The following is a 15,820-nucleotide window of genomic DNA, read 5'->3' as shown; positions in this document are numbered from 1 at the left end:
ATGTTAATATGTTTGGCTAACTGATTAGAAAGAAGCCTTAACAAATTAGATGTGCAGTAGCTAACGTCAAGAGCACAAAAGCTGATATATGATGTAGAACTGCAGAGCGGGCCATACATGGCTCATTGTAATACAATTTACAATATTTTGTTTTTGTTTCTCTGTAGCTATGTCACTGTCATGATAGTTTATTTACCTCACAGATGTTTTGTAACATTTGGCAAAGTTGTGGCCATCTCCCCAGAATTGCCAGATTTCTGACTCGAAAAGCTCACTCTAAATAACAAATTAAAATTCCAAATTTTCAGGATAATAACCTGTAACACGTCTACTATTCACACTTTATTCCATTTGTTGTCTTGAAGGATTGCATTGGAGAAGCCAAATGGTAGGTGCCAAAATATGGGGTTTAACTCTGGATTCCAGCAGATCAAATATTTGCATGAGATTTGGTTCTGACACATTACCAATGGTTATTATTTAAAAGTTTTAAAACTTGAAGGAATATTTATGTATATTTCAAAAAACCAAAAGAAGTAACAAGGGGTAATAAACAACAGCATTCATAATAATATAGTTCTCTTTAATAGTTCTGGATATGATGTAAGATATAATTCATTATATGTTATATATAAAATATGTTATATCATAAAAATATATTTTTCAGCTATAATCTAATTCAAATAACCTTTCTCTTACAATTAGTACCCAACACTCATATCCTAAGTAAGACTAAACAACTTTACAAAATATGTTTATCCATAGCATTGCATTTTTTGGTATGACAATTAGTGATGGTCAAAACTAGAAATTTCTAATCTCAAAACCTAGACGCAAAACTTTTTTACTTAGCTGGTTACAAAGGTCAAGGTTACAAAAAAATACACATAATCATAAAATGTTAAGTATGCAATCAAAACTGAAAGAGGTCGACTCCTGACCATGACATAACATAAATATGTGAATGTGACTGATAATCTTAAAACAAAACCCAATACAACATAACTTTTCATAAACAACCAACAAAAAAAATTAATTAAACTTCTAACACCAACATAAACATGTATATTAATATATGATAATATATGATTAGTTAGAACATTTATTTAGTGGTCAATATTTCTTAATGTTTAGTAAATATTGATGTGAAACTGAATTGTACCAGTTATAGTATTTAAGATACCTTTTGAAGTTCAGAATAAAATTTACTTGTTTCATTATTGTTAATGGTGATGTTTGCTCTGTTGCGACCAGCTTGTTTGGAAACATCGAAAACAATAACAATGTCACAAAAAAATGTCAGCAGTTTCAAAAATAAAATTGCCAAAATCTTCAATTTCGAAACTTTTGAATATTGAAACTTGGTGATCGAATCTCGAAACCGAAACTTTTCCTAAGCTTTCATGGTTTTGAGATTTTAAATTTGGTTTTGACACATCACTAATGACAATAATAATAATTTATCGGCACAAAACTTGCATATTTGTGCAACACAAGAACATGTCCTATGTCACTTTCTCACCACTCTGAAATAGTTCTTTATTAACATTCCTCTAAGCTTTAACTTAAATTTTGGTAACATTATCAAAATGCACAATCCTTGCAATGACCATCTTATTGTTTATACAATTACAACATGCAATAAAGTTTGCCAATGTACAATGGCTACCCAGAAAGTAGATTGCGTTTTTGTCTGTATCCGCAATGAGTGGGGCGTTACGCAGCTCATTCGGCATCTAGTCGTGTTTGTGAGAGGTTTCTGTTGTACTTATTTGAGTTACTGTGACATTTAAAAATGTATGTGTTAATTGAAAATGCCCCAAATTGTTTAGTGCGTGAAAACTGCAACCGATAGAAATCCATCGGCCACTTTGTGAAGTTTATAGAGAAAACATAATACTGAAGGTGGAGTGCGTCAGTGGGCCACTCATATAATTTTAAAATGCCCGAACTAACGTTCACGAGAAAGAGCGATAAGGAAGACCCATGCATAGTGACTGCTGAACTGTCGAAAAAGTCTATGCCAAAGTCCACAAAATTCACAATAACGGAACTCTCTATGGGGTTTCCACAAATTTCACGAGGTTTGTTGCACGAGATGATAACTGAAAAGCTTGGTTACCACAAGTTTTGTGCAAGATGGGTACCGAAAATCTTGACAGAGTCACAAAAAGCAGCAAATGGCTGCAGCACTAACAATTCTGGATGCTTACGATAAAGAAGGTGACTCACTACTCGATCGCATCATTACTGGGGACAAAACATGGGTCAAACATGTGATCTGCGAGATAGAACTGCAGTCAATGCAGTAGGGGCACACAAATTTCCCCCCAACCCAAGAAATTAATGCAAACAAAAATAATGTCGGCAAGGAAGGTGATGGCAACTGCTTTTTGGGTAAATTTTGTGGACTTCCTGGAATGAGGCACTACAATAAACTTTCAAAGGTAATGCCAATCTCTGCAAAACCTTAAAGAGCGATACAAAACAAGCACTGGGGAAAGTTAAGCTCAAAAGATCTTGTTGATTCACGACAACGAATGTCACTCGCGAAGTTCTTGAATCTTTTAAGTGGGAGCTGTTTCCTCATCCGCCGTGCAGTCCCGACCTGGCACCGAGCGACTTTCACTTATTCCTAGCAGTGAAGAAGTGGCTGGCTATGCAGTGTTTTGATAACGAAGCACAGCTACAAGAAGAGGTAACCAAGTGGTTGGAGACGCAGATGGCCAAATTCTACGACAAAGGAATTTCTAAGCTCCTTCGACGTTACGACAAGCGCCTTAATTTGAAAGGTTATTATGTTGAAAAGTAGTATTAAGTGTGGCTTTCATTTGTGAATAGTAATATATTTTTCCAAGACGTTTTTTATCCTTAATTCCAAAATGTAACCTATTTTCTGGATAGCCCTTGTATGTAGGCTTTTAAATGCTAGTTAGAATGTAGGCATTGATTTGTACTATTTACAAATAGGATTGTTACATGTTTATTTACACTTGTTGACTAGTTAATTTGTACAACCTAAACCTTGTATCACATGTTTTAAATTAAACATAACCATCCAAGAACAAACAGTGCAACTATGGATCTTTCACAAAAGGCGGTTTTAGGGAAAGAAATCTATCCCCTCCTTGTCTTGTTCCTGCCATTAAAACATAGCTCAACAGCTGAGATTTGTCAAAATGTCAATCTGCAACATACATTATGCAGAAAAAAGTGGTGGAGGACCTTCCCCACAAACCATCTAAATTTTGTTAACGGACTATAGTAAAAGAAGATTATGAAACATACAATTTTTAAATATTTTCATGTGTAAAATCAACATTAATACATTAAGGAAAAAATATGTTTTCAGTACAAAACCCTCCTGTGGTTACAAGGAGTGGTTTCAAATGTCAACAAACAGTTATCACAGTAATTTACACCTTTGGACCATTTAAAGGACTTGATACTGTGTAGTTCTAATTGTACTTTAATACTTTATTCTAAAATGGCGACCATACAAATTTGTTAAAGATACAATAGTAAACTAAACCACATCCAGACGGTTCATCTTTAGATGAATGATATTGTTATAGGTAGTACCATTAGTACATTTTGATTTGATCATCCTAATCATATTCGGTTTGTAGATCTACCTTTCACCCATTTACTTTATAACTGTTAATTATTTGTTAGACATTGATTATAACAAACCCTTGTAAACAGCCAAACCTTTACGATGTTCACTCTATGATCTGAGGTTTGTAGTCAGAGGTTGCTGCTTTTGCCAGTTCTTCAGCATACATGTCCAGTCGCATTGTCATCTGGGGACAGCATATTCAGTCATCTCATAATATACAAAAAAAATCATATGCAAATCATAAATAAAGTATTTGCTGTTGTACATGAACAATAAAGTCTATGTTTAGTTTGTAGGGTTTAAAAAATATCTTTAGCATTTGCAATCATTATTTGAGGACAAGAATATCATAAAATAATTGTGACTACCTGTGGACCAGTCCTACAAAAGGGGATTAGGTAGTCATTAAAACTGTACTGGTTAACATACTAAACAAGCAATTTTTTACGAGCTACAGTCAAAAACATTATCATACACATAATACACTGAAACAAAACTTAAAATCTCAGCGTCAGCTGGAATTTTAAAAATGTTTAGTTAAATTTACAAAAGCGTTAATTCAAAAATTAAAATTATGGTTTTGACATTCCGCTCCTCTCAAAATTATCTTCACTTCAACAGAAGAATGTTGCAAAACTGCAGGGCCGGCGAAAGCCGTCACAGGCCCCTGGGCTGAGCGTTCCCGGGCCCCTGGGCTGAGCGTTCCCGGGCCCCCTATTTTCCTGATTTAGTGTCTAGCCGCCTCCATCCCGTTTTTTTAATACAAATAACAATACACATCTTTTTGATCTTGAGAGCAACATAACATAACAATGCTTGGTAGTTTGATTAATTCTCGTGCTCTCAGAGTTGCAACTTTATTCAAGTCAAGAATTTAACTAAACAATTACCGGTAAGTCAAAAATTACTTAGTGAACTGGAAAACCATACTATTTTTTTTTTTTACTTTAGCAGATTACATTTACGTACAGTACAGAAAAGATTTTACATTTGACCGGGGCTCTACCCCACCCTCTAGCCGGCCCTGCCAAACTGACTCGTGGTCGATTCAGAATTTTAGGGCAAAAAACTCCTTTACGTATTGATATACAAGTTGAAGATAATAACTAATGTAAAACAATTAAGGTATTAAGTAACATCTTTTCAGCTAACCATAACTTTTAGATCTTGATGCTACACTAAAAACCCAAACTGTTAACTTACTGTAGGCTAAGTCAATCATCTTTTTTATTATCAAATTGGTGCTTCAATTATGATCCACATAGTCTCAAAAACCTATGGAAAGATGTGCTGTATAATACAAAAACAGTGTGATTGAATGAAAATCGTTGAAAAGACAGCCCTAATAATTTAATATAGATCATGATTTATTAAAGATTTCTTATCTACAACATTCAGCAATGTTTACGTCCCTAGTAGTCTTGCAGATAAGTTTATTATGAATAATGATACAATTCAAACTAAACTTACCCTGAAGCCCCAAGAATCCTTTACTTGTCTACACATATTTAGATCCAAATCTGCGAAGAGAAGTCCACTTGTTGTCCTACTCAAGGACTATAAAACAAAGGAAGTGAGATTATATAGACTACATAGAATAGTGAATATTTTAAATGTTAAGACTGATTTTAATTTACTTTTAGGCCTTATGACAAGCATAAAGCTGATGATTAAAATTGTGAGTCCATTATACACCACAGTTCGTTCAATTTCATGGTTGGACCCATCTATTAAGAAAATACATGAGATAAAATTTTGGACAAATTGATACTTTGAGCTTTAGCAGAAAAAGGATCTGCAGTCAAACACCCAAAATATTACCGTATTGTTGAACATTTTTAGTTATAAACAAGTCAAATAGTTTACAAGCCAGGTATAGAATAGTATAGGCACATTAAAATATATAGATTAAGTCACTCCAATTCACAAATTCTTTCAATGACAATACAGAAACATACAAAATAAATTCACTATTCAGACACAAACTGACAGTGGCGTATCCAGCTTAGGAGCGCCCTGGTTCAGAAATTGCTTAACCCCCCCTTCTCCCAAACATCATAATATATTTACTAGCCGACCCATTTGAATCATTGACACTGTATTCTCCTCACATCCCACTTAATAGTACACACAGCTAGTACCATGTAGTTTGTGCGCCTTTGTTTTGGGTATAAGATGAAGTAAAGAATACCGTGTTTACATTTTCAGATTACTTATTTCTTTTCAAAATATAAGGTAAGGTATTTACAGGTTAACATGACTCCTTTGCACACTATGTTTGGAGTGATGATATGGTCATCTGTTAGTAGGTTTGTTTTATCCAGACATAGTTGTCACCGAGAGATTAAACCCTTGAAAATGCTGTTTACAACTGACCATTTGAAAAATCAGAGTCTGGCACATACAATCCTTCCTTTGATTGTGTCTATCCCTTTGCCTAATTTATAGTTATGCAAAGACAACTTTTATGGGAAATTGCTTCTTAATCATTTTGAAAGGACTAGGCCTACGTCATATTGCGTAGTTTGACGATAGTTTGAACGGAGTCAGTAAATTTTGCTGTGATAGTGCTGTTGCCCAAGTGAGCTAAAACCAATCTTATGCCATTAATTACGCCCTGCTTGCTATCCATGTTCTTACATGTTAAACATGATAAAGCGTTCCTTTTTAATATGAGTTTATTTACTGTCTCCAACAAATTATATGCCGGTATTATATAATAATATAATTGGCGGTATTTAGGCACTCTATGGTCGCCATCTTCAGACCGACTTTAAAGATACTGAGATACTAAGGCCTAAAAAGACTCCTTTTGACACAGATTATTTTACTTGCTTGCACAGAGCTTTTACTGTCATTTAGATCCAATACACATATTACTAAAACCAAGATAATCTTGTATACTAGATCTTATTATATTGATTGATTAGATGTAAGTATTCATTTGCTGTATTAATAACAGCATTATGTATTTTGTGACGATTGTTAATGCATTGTGAAATGTCTAAAACAATAAATTGATTTGATTTGATATATTAAAAAGCTTTTGCAAAACCTGACAGCTAGCCTGACCATACTACTGGCCTGTATTACACGCGTTTGGTACCAAATGAAAGATATTTTCTACAGCTGCCTACCGGGGTTCGAGAGCCGTCAGGAGCAGTGATGTAGCTGGAGCCGTAGAAGTGACCAAAGCTGTTGTGAGCAGGATTCCCGTCTCCCGAGGTGAACTCGTGAGGGAATGTCTCTGTACCTACTCTGTTGATGGCGCAGGTGTAGTAGTTGTTGGCAATGGCTGCTGTCCGAGCTTCCAAACTCCACAACGGCTCACTGCAATCATTCAGGTTACCCTTCAATTTGGCAATCTCTCTTTTTAGTGGCTCTTCCAGTAGCATTTTTAGGGAAAGGGTCATATTCATATTTAATTCCCCCTTCCATTCAAAAAGCAGAATGAAATATGTTTTTATTTAGAATCATACAGTGAGGGATTTATTGTTTGAATGTTAAAACGAAATTGAGATTGCAAAAGAAAAGTTTTGGAAGTATGCAAGGTTTAACTTTAATTATTTTGAGTGCAATCTAACTAGGTGTCAAATCACTTTTGTGGGCGTCACTATAGAGGTATTGGTCCGTTCAGTAATCTAAATGCAGTGAAGGACCATTACAGTAAAATACACATAGAAGAACCAATGGCCTCAATCTCCTCGTTTAAAGCAAAAACCAAAATGCTTCCACTGAGCAACCATGATTGTAAAATGAATGTCTTCAATAGAAGAGACTTTTTCATTACTTTAGTCTCTGGGAAACCAGAGATATTATGGTACCTGTATCACATTTTTCTAAAATTATGAAAACAATAATTATATACAATTTAGTAATAATGAGTAATGCTACTATACATTAGTTTACAAATAGTATAATTACTCTCTTGAACAAGGAAAACAAGATATTAAGATTTTTGTATTGTGCCAATTTTAATTCTCATCCCTAAAACATAGCGAATGTTTTTGACTTACCTAAGCCTGCCAACCGTAGCAGATGGGTTAAACACAATCTCAGCTCCGTTCAGACCAAACATGAGCCAGTTGAGAGGATGATGACGGCCATAGCAGATGTTCACTGCAATATTACCAAACTCTGTCTGCAAACACAAGACTAAGAGAAACTACAACAATGTGCGTTAATGCAGTAGGCTTAATGATCATATCTGATGACTAAAATCTCAAGTTTGATTGTATCTTTGAATTTCAAATTGAAAACAATTTTCATGCGTAACATAATAAACTGTGAGAATGTATTAAAACCTTTATTACTTTGTTTTAAATCAATCCTAAGGATTTAATTGATATATCCAAACATAATTTGTAAAAAAAGTTATGATTTTACAGAAAAGACAATTAATCACGACAAGGGGGTCGTGCGCTAATTACGCATTATTCTATATTATATAGCCTCTATATCATAATTTCTTAAGTACTTTTTTTGTTGGTACGCCATAACTTCCTTAATTCATCGCCAATTTCCATAAATGAGGTGTCATTTTAAAGCTTTTTTGCCCACTATACGCAAAAAAGATACAAATCACTAATTTTTCAGTCCTTTTTTGTTAAAGATTTATTATATCATTTAGCAAGTAATTTAAACTTGAAATGTTTATTTACGTTAATTTGATCAGCTGAAACATGTGAATTAAATTAATCAAAACAAACGAATATTTACTTCTCAAATCCGAGTGTTGTGGTTTTACCGTTTATAAACTATTTCTTCACTTGTTTACAACTGTATGATGATTTTCATTGACTGTGATTAAAAACTTGACTGAAGGTAATAAGGTAATAATACGTAGGTCAGCAGCACCTGGACTTTTAAAAGCATCCTATAGAAATAAATAAAACATATAAAACATGTGTTCTGTGCTGGGGAAGACGAAGCCCTAAAGAAAATTACCTTTTTACTTACTATTCGTCCCTGCGCTAGATAATAAGCTTTAAAATGAAACCTCAATTGTAAATATCCGTTAAGTAGGACGGTGAAAAAGGAATATTAGAGAGACTCTTACCGAACTGTATTAAGTACCTATATAGATAGATAATTCTAAAATTAACTTAAGATGAAATGCAGGTAAAATAAAATAATACTGTTTCGCAAAAGTTTTACAAAAACAGTTTTGAATTTTTATTGACACTGTAATCAAATGTTTTATCTCAGAATTTTGCTACTGGTCAGCTCTTTAGACTTGTTCATATTTCATTTTGATTAGGCTAGGTGCATTTAACAGTTTTTATACTAATTAAATCTCTTGTTAATGTATTAATTTGACAAGTGCCCTTTACAGAAAAGCCTATAGTACTCACCTTAAAGACGGGATGGCCAGTGTTTCCTTCCATGTAATATGTAGACTCATTGAAGTCGCCAACCCTGGGAATGTGATTCTTGCGATGTTTTCCCTTTACGATTCCATGGTTATCAATTATCACTGCCGTGTTCCAGATCAAATCAGTGTTTTCTTCTCGTTCCAGAATCGGTGACACAATCACCATATTGAACTCTTTGGCAAACTTAAAACATAATTTGATCCAATTTTTAGGGAGGGGGGAAATAATGAATATGAAGAAAAAATTAGTATCGTAATAGCTATATTTTTTTGACTCAATGTAAACAATAAAAAATTGTGATCTCTATAATGTAAAAGTAGCATTCAGCACAAATTACCCTTTGAATATGAGCAGCCAAACTGAGATAGAGTACGGTACAGGTGTCTACTTAAAACTACTTATCCTAACCTTACGCTAATCTTGACGCATCCCAAAAATATGTTCACTATTCGCCACTAGTACGAAATATATAAACCGTCTAAAGAAAATCCTCAATTTTTATTGAATGACAAGTTATCATTAGAGTCAAGATTAGGCTATTCCAGCCCTACACATTCATGCAAAATAAAATCGGACAAAGATAACTCGAGTTATTACATTCACAAATAGTGCTTTTTTACTTATGGGGACATAAAAATGAAAAAGTAAATTGGTCCCGGGTCTAGGTCTTGTTGTTCTACCTACAGTAAAAACTTCTTCACTATAGGGAAATTTGCTAATAAATTGAAATTAAATACTATAAGCTGATTTTAAATACAGTGCAATCCTAAGTATTAGTGAAAGTGTGAAGATAGAGAGTACTATTTATACTAAGCTTACTTTCTGAAGGAATCGTGTCGTTGGTCCTCGTTCTGCTGATTCAGCAAATTCCAGCCACGGAAGTTTCTCTCTGGTGCAGAAAGCAAATGGCATTGCTGTAAAATGATGTTGCTTCAAAATTAATTTTTTATGGTGCTTGAAATATAACCAACCTACTACTTTTATCAAACACTCCTATTGGTCATCACCAAGTACTGTTTATGGTGAAGTGTTAAAATTCCAATGGTGTGACTTGACACATACCAAAAAAGATTCAGTGGAATAATTTGTTCAGCTCATCAATTGATGAGCTCAAAATTAATACGGCAGACACTCAGTTTAGCAATGCTGGTTTGCTTCAAATGCTTGATTTCTGAGCGCTGATGAATTATGGCTGTAACTGCATTATATAGTGGCAATACACAGATTTACTACAACAAATACATAACACAAACAAGATGTTACTTCCCAATCCTTGGAAAGTGTTATATTGGTAATTTGGTCCACTACACTAGACTTACTCCATGCTTCCTGTAGACAGAGGACATTGACCTTACACTCGGCAGCCGAGTGGATTATTTTGGCAATGAGGTTGTGTATCGCATCTCTTTGAGTGGCGACCGGCTCTGACGTGTCAGCCACAATACAGTTCTGGATAACCCCAACTCGAACAACCCTATAAAATACATACCATTGTATATTACAACAGAACTGTAATCTGTAGGCAATGGCCTAAGTATATATGTTTTCTAGGGCCAGCTAGATTTACAATTTAATAGTCCCAGATATCAATTTAAAAGATGGCTATACGAATAGATACACAAAAATATCCTCAGTATTTTCATTTGAAGCTCTCAGATTTCATTGAGTCGTCCAACATAATTTTGGAAAGAACAGAGTGAAATGCAACAAAATTAGTAGGCATGTTCAAAAGATAGATTATCTTTAGAACATATTCAACTTACAAATCAGAGTAGGCTTATTTATTTCAGCACAAAATTTTACATGGGCCTAAAGAAAAAAAAGATTTTGCAATATTTACCTTGAACTGGTTTTACAGTTAAATATATATTTTTAAAACTTGTAATAGCTAACATGAACGTAACTGGTTTAACTTGCTACCAATTATGTGTGTAAACTCTCAATTAAAAAGATTTCAATGGCTAAATAAACTGTAATTAATTAGGAGGTCATAAAGCTAAGGTTAGTATTGATAATAGTTTGGAGCTTAAGTTTTACAGGTTACGTAGGCAGGGCCACGTTAAGGGTCAGTGGAGCCCTGGGTAAACCCAAAAGCAGTGCCCCCATTTTTTCCTTGTGCGGGCAGTGGTTGAGGCGCCCAAACCTTCGACGCCCCTGGGCATATGCCCAGTCTGCCCGTTTATAAAAGTGGGCCTGTACGTAGGTAATCATACCTAGGCATAGGATATTTTATTTATGTGGAGACATGTTTTGTAATCTACAACCAAGCAGTAAACCTCAACTACCTTGGGGGCCTTAGTTGTTCTTCTTTAGCTTCGAAACTGTATCCCTGTATGTGGAAGTTCTGTTTTTCTGCGTATTCCAACAGGTGTTCTGGTACATCTATTGAACTGAGGAATAGATAATATAGATTATAATTTAAAATATATTTTAGCCTTAGATTAACACGTTCGCTACTGAGCGTCGCATATATGCGACGCCGCGGTCATTGCCACAGACCGAGGTATACATTTGAATCTTACACACAGACCGGCTGTCACTTGGATAACAGTACACACAGACCACGGGCGAAAACCTGTAAACAGTGATCATTTACATTGTAATACGCTACAATCGTGTTTGTAAATAATGTATTCTTGTTTTTTTGTATTATTAATAACCTTTTGTAATGTCGCATATTTGCGACGCCCGGTCTACAGCGAAGACAATAGTGAAATTATCATAGTTTTCTTGAAATAGACCAAACGTCGCATATATACGACAGTTCATTTTTTGTGTTTTGAGGTGAAAGTAAGTAAAATAAAAACAGATTGATCAAGAACAGTTTATAACTGAACAAATATAAAAGCTACATAGGATAATTCAGCATACATACTGCATACATACAAACAGTGATGCAGAAAAGTAAAGACCAGTTTTTCCAACTATCATATGACGTCACCAATCATCATATCCACAGACCAAGCGACGCAGTTGTGCGTCAGACATCTCTGTAGACCACTGCAGGGAATTCAGTGCCTTCAAATAGACCGTTACAAAGATAAGCATTTTAATAACATTAGAACCCCGGCGCAAATATGCGACGGCAGTCTATTTTAATGTGACTAGCCGACGCATATATGCGACGGCAGTCTATGGGTGGAACCCGGCCGACGCATATGTGCGTCGCTGGTCCACGTGAATGAAAAATTTCGTACTATTGCAGTAGCGAACGTGTTAACCTGTACATAATATATATATATATATATATCTAGGCCTACAAGTTATCTTATCAGACTCTTTCCATTAAACATAAAGATTAGTGTAAAGCCCCCGACACCTGCTGATAATAAAAGTAAACTTGAGTATAGACCTCATAAACTTTATCTCCAACCAGTTACTAATTAATTATGCTAAATTATGAATTCATTTGCAAAAAAATATAGATTGTGTTATTCTAAAATAAATATCAGAAAAATTACTAAGAAAATGTGTGGTAAATATTTTAAGCTGTATTCTATCACTATGTACCTAGGTATTTTATCACAGATTTTTAAATATGAGTAACCAAACAAACCACCAACTAATTCGAACATATAAAAAATAATATATAAGTTTTAGACGTGTGTAAATTCAAGATTGCTATCCTGACGGTTAGCAATGACTCTCGAGTCCTGACTATAAACAAATCAATGTGTTATTTACAATCTATTTTAAAAGCAAAAACTGTAACTTTTTGAAAACATTTTTGCTACCAACTGACCAGGGTTGCCACCTTTGGTTAGGGAAAACCCGGGACACTCCCCCCCCTCCCCTTTCTAAGGATTAACATGGGCATAAACACCAGAACAAGGGACCAAAATCGGGAAATAAATTGTGTATTAGTTAGCAAATGACCTGATAAAAATTTAAACAGCTAAAATAGTATAGCAAATAGTAATACTTCAGCACTTTTGTCTAAAACATTTATTTTTCTTTTCTTATTTTTTCCAATTTTTTTCATTTGTTTTTAAATATTTCTTTATAACTTACATCGGTTAAAGATTTAATAGAACAAAAAGATCTTTTAAGAAAATTAATGTTCTTATAGACAATCAACTATAACAATAGATGTCGTAATAATCGGGGGATATATTAGCCTACCGTTCCCAGAGCCAAAATAGATACGCGGATATATACGCCTACAGTCCGCTATGCACAAAATGCTAGCGGGGATATATCTGCCTATAGTCCGGGAAGAATTAACTAGCCTAATTAATTCATATTTTACAAAGTAACTTAAGTACCTAGCCTAAGTTAGGCCGACACAAAAAAATTAATGCTCTTAGGGTAGGCCCTACCTGAGTTTCTTCCCAAATAAAACCGTGTTATTTAACTCATCATTTTCTGGATACTGTTTGTTGTAGATACTCTCCCCTTCACTGGTCATTTTAATTTGTTCGCCTGAGTTGCAGAAAAAGTGCCTGAAACCAAATTAAGTTACATGGGCTAGTAACTTAAACCTAAATCTAATCACAGTCATAGAAACCTAATAATATGCACAAGAGCCTGACCTGCCATCCTCACATGTCTAAATAAGGCAAAAAGGCAGCCTTAAAACATTAATTACGCGGTGAAAACAGCGTTTGTCCCAAAAGTGCCAACGGAAAAGAGTGCTTATGAATGCCTAATGCAGCCAAATAAAAAATTGTTTGTTAAAACCACATGAGTAAGTTTTAGGCCTAGCTTAAGTTCATAAATACCCAAACTTTTGTTAAGGTTGTAATGGGTAAAGTTTTTTAACTGGGCTACACTAATATTGATTTGATTAATAACTTATACTTTCTAACTCTATCGATTATAAAATGGAACTGTTATAACCTCCACCTAAATAACCAAACTTACTGATAATGAAAAAATCAATCGAATCTAATTTTTGAATTGATATTAGCATTGCCCAGTTTAGAAACTGAAGGTACCCAATATGAGCCTATGTGGTGTCTTTTTTGTGGACTGATTTGTATATAGCCTATAGGCTAGTTGAAATTTAAAAGTGGCCTACCCTGAAGTTAAGTGGCTATCATTTAAATCTCATCTAGGCTAACTTAGGTAAGTTACTTACCCTTGATTTTGGTAGTTTCAATCAGGCTAACCTCTAGCTTTGACTGCCAGCACCAAAGCCCTATTAATTTTTATAAAGAAACTGAATCAATTCGATTTCCTTCCTAACGTGAATACAGTAACTTCAAGTTAGTTGATAAGCTCTACTCTGAAAATGAAAATACGATAATGATAAACGGAACGAAATGACAACAATAAACAAACCGACAGACGATAAGAAAGAACAGATGTTCAGTGTTCAGTGTTACCAATCCAATTCCAAGAAATTACCCTCAGATCTTGAGGGTAATTACCATTGACTATGTTCACGGCCGCCTTTAACTCCAGCCAGGTCCCGGCCTTCGAAGTGGCAACGTCGCAAGTGGTGTGGTTGTAACAGCTGTTTTGTTTGGAAGCAATGGTATTATTTGTGTATTTACGAAAGATTGGTTACTGGACTATTACAATATTGAATCATCTTAAAACTGTACAGATATAGATTTTTAATTCATATTGTTTCGGTTTTCAGTTATGTATGTTTTATTTTCAATATTATAATAAATTTATATTCATAAATTTAAATTAATAAAGTGTGAATTGATGAGCTGGTGTCATCTGTCTGCCATGTTATCTTATGGGACGTCTGTCACTAAACAACACCACTTGCGACGTTGCCGATTTTAGGTCGTGGCCCCGTGGCCTGTAGCACGGTCGCCTTTAACTCCAGGCCGCGGCCTTTGAACTGGCAACGTCGCAAGTGGTGTTGTAACAGCTGTTTTTGTTTGGAAGCAGCTAATGGTATTTGTGTATTTACGAAATATTGGTTATGGACTATGTCAATATTCTAGCGCTGGGAGCGCCGTATAGTTACGTAGTGCGCACTGCGTAGGCCGCAACTACTTGGCACTCCCCTCAGGGCCGGATTTCCCAATAGGCCCAGTAGGCCCGGGCCTATGGGCGCAAGGTCCCAGAGGGCGCACGGCCGAGAGTATTTTTTTCATACCTAGGCTATCTAAAAATAAAAATAAATAGTCATAGTTGATAAAAAAAACTCCAAAGCATTGTGATTCTGAAGTTCATAGGAAGAAAAATAAATGTTATGAAATTTAAACTTTATTTTCAGAATTACGCATCAATTTCGTTACAAAATTGGTAACGAACATTGGTTGGAGTAGGCTGTAGGGATGTTGACTTGACGAGCGCCCAAGGGGTACGCATCGTATTGCCACTGCACTGCCACTATGCTGGGTCGGGCTCGGCACTGATCAGAGTGATAAGGGGCGCATGCGTGCTAGACATGACATTGTTACCACCCTCACATCACAAAACAAAACTTATTTATTAACTAATCTTTTGATTAGTTTACAACTATCTGCAGGATCAAGTTAAATATATCATAAGTTTTTTTGAATATTAAAACAACAATGATTTATTTACCTTTAAATTAAGAAAAAAAATTTTAATCTCAGTTTGCATTCAATTTTAGAAAAATTCAATAGGTACCCTCCAAAGAACCATTAATGCTGTAATTTTCTCCTCAGGCCTAAGGATCGGTACGGTTGGCCGGAATAATAATAATTGAAAACATTATAAAAACATTAGTACCCTTTTAAATTCATTTTTAATTAATAAACGACATGTTTCGACACTTAGGTCATAGTCATGTTTACATTTACAAATACAATAACAAAAATAATGAAAGGAATAAGTCATATGTTAAGTTAACTTAGAATTTAGAGGATCTTGATTTAATCTTTGTTTAATTTTG

General features: G+C 34.8%; 1 protein-coding gene across 1 annotated transcript; it reads right to left on the bottom strand.

Moving 5' to 3' along the window:
* Window positions 1-585: 585 nt before the first annotated feature.
* LOC128994854 (beta-ureidopropionase-like) lies at window positions 586-14,263 on the bottom strand. The gene is made up of 10 exons (XM_054419669.1): window positions 14,075-14,263; window positions 13,314-13,436; window positions 11,280-11,384; window positions 10,314-10,468; window positions 9,814-9,908; window positions 8,974-9,177; window positions 7,636-7,760; window positions 6,757-6,949; window positions 5,090-5,176; window positions 586-3,803 (listed from the first exon to the last, which is right to left on the bottom strand). The coding sequence occupies exons 2-10, from the start codon at window positions 13,400-13,402 to the stop codon at window positions 3,723-3,725; spliced, it is 1,134 nt and encodes a 377-aa protein (XP_054275644.1). The 5' UTR covers window positions 13,403-13,436; window positions 14,075-14,263; the 3' UTR covers window positions 586-3,722.
* Window positions 14,264-15,820: the final 1,557 nt, after the last annotated feature.

The sequence above is a fragment of the Macrosteles quadrilineatus genome, unplaced genomic scaffold (genome assembly GCF_028750875.1).
Source record: "Macrosteles quadrilineatus isolate MER2022 unplaced genomic scaffold, UCM_ALF_1.0 Scaffold_5__1_contigs__length_97177068, whole genome shotgun sequence".
Classification (NCBI taxonomy): domain Eukaryota; kingdom Metazoa; phylum Arthropoda; class Insecta; order Hemiptera; family Cicadellidae; genus Macrosteles; species Macrosteles quadrilineatus.
The sequence above is the reverse complement of the archived record's forward strand: the minus strand, read 5'-3'. Positions and strand labels throughout refer to the sequence as shown.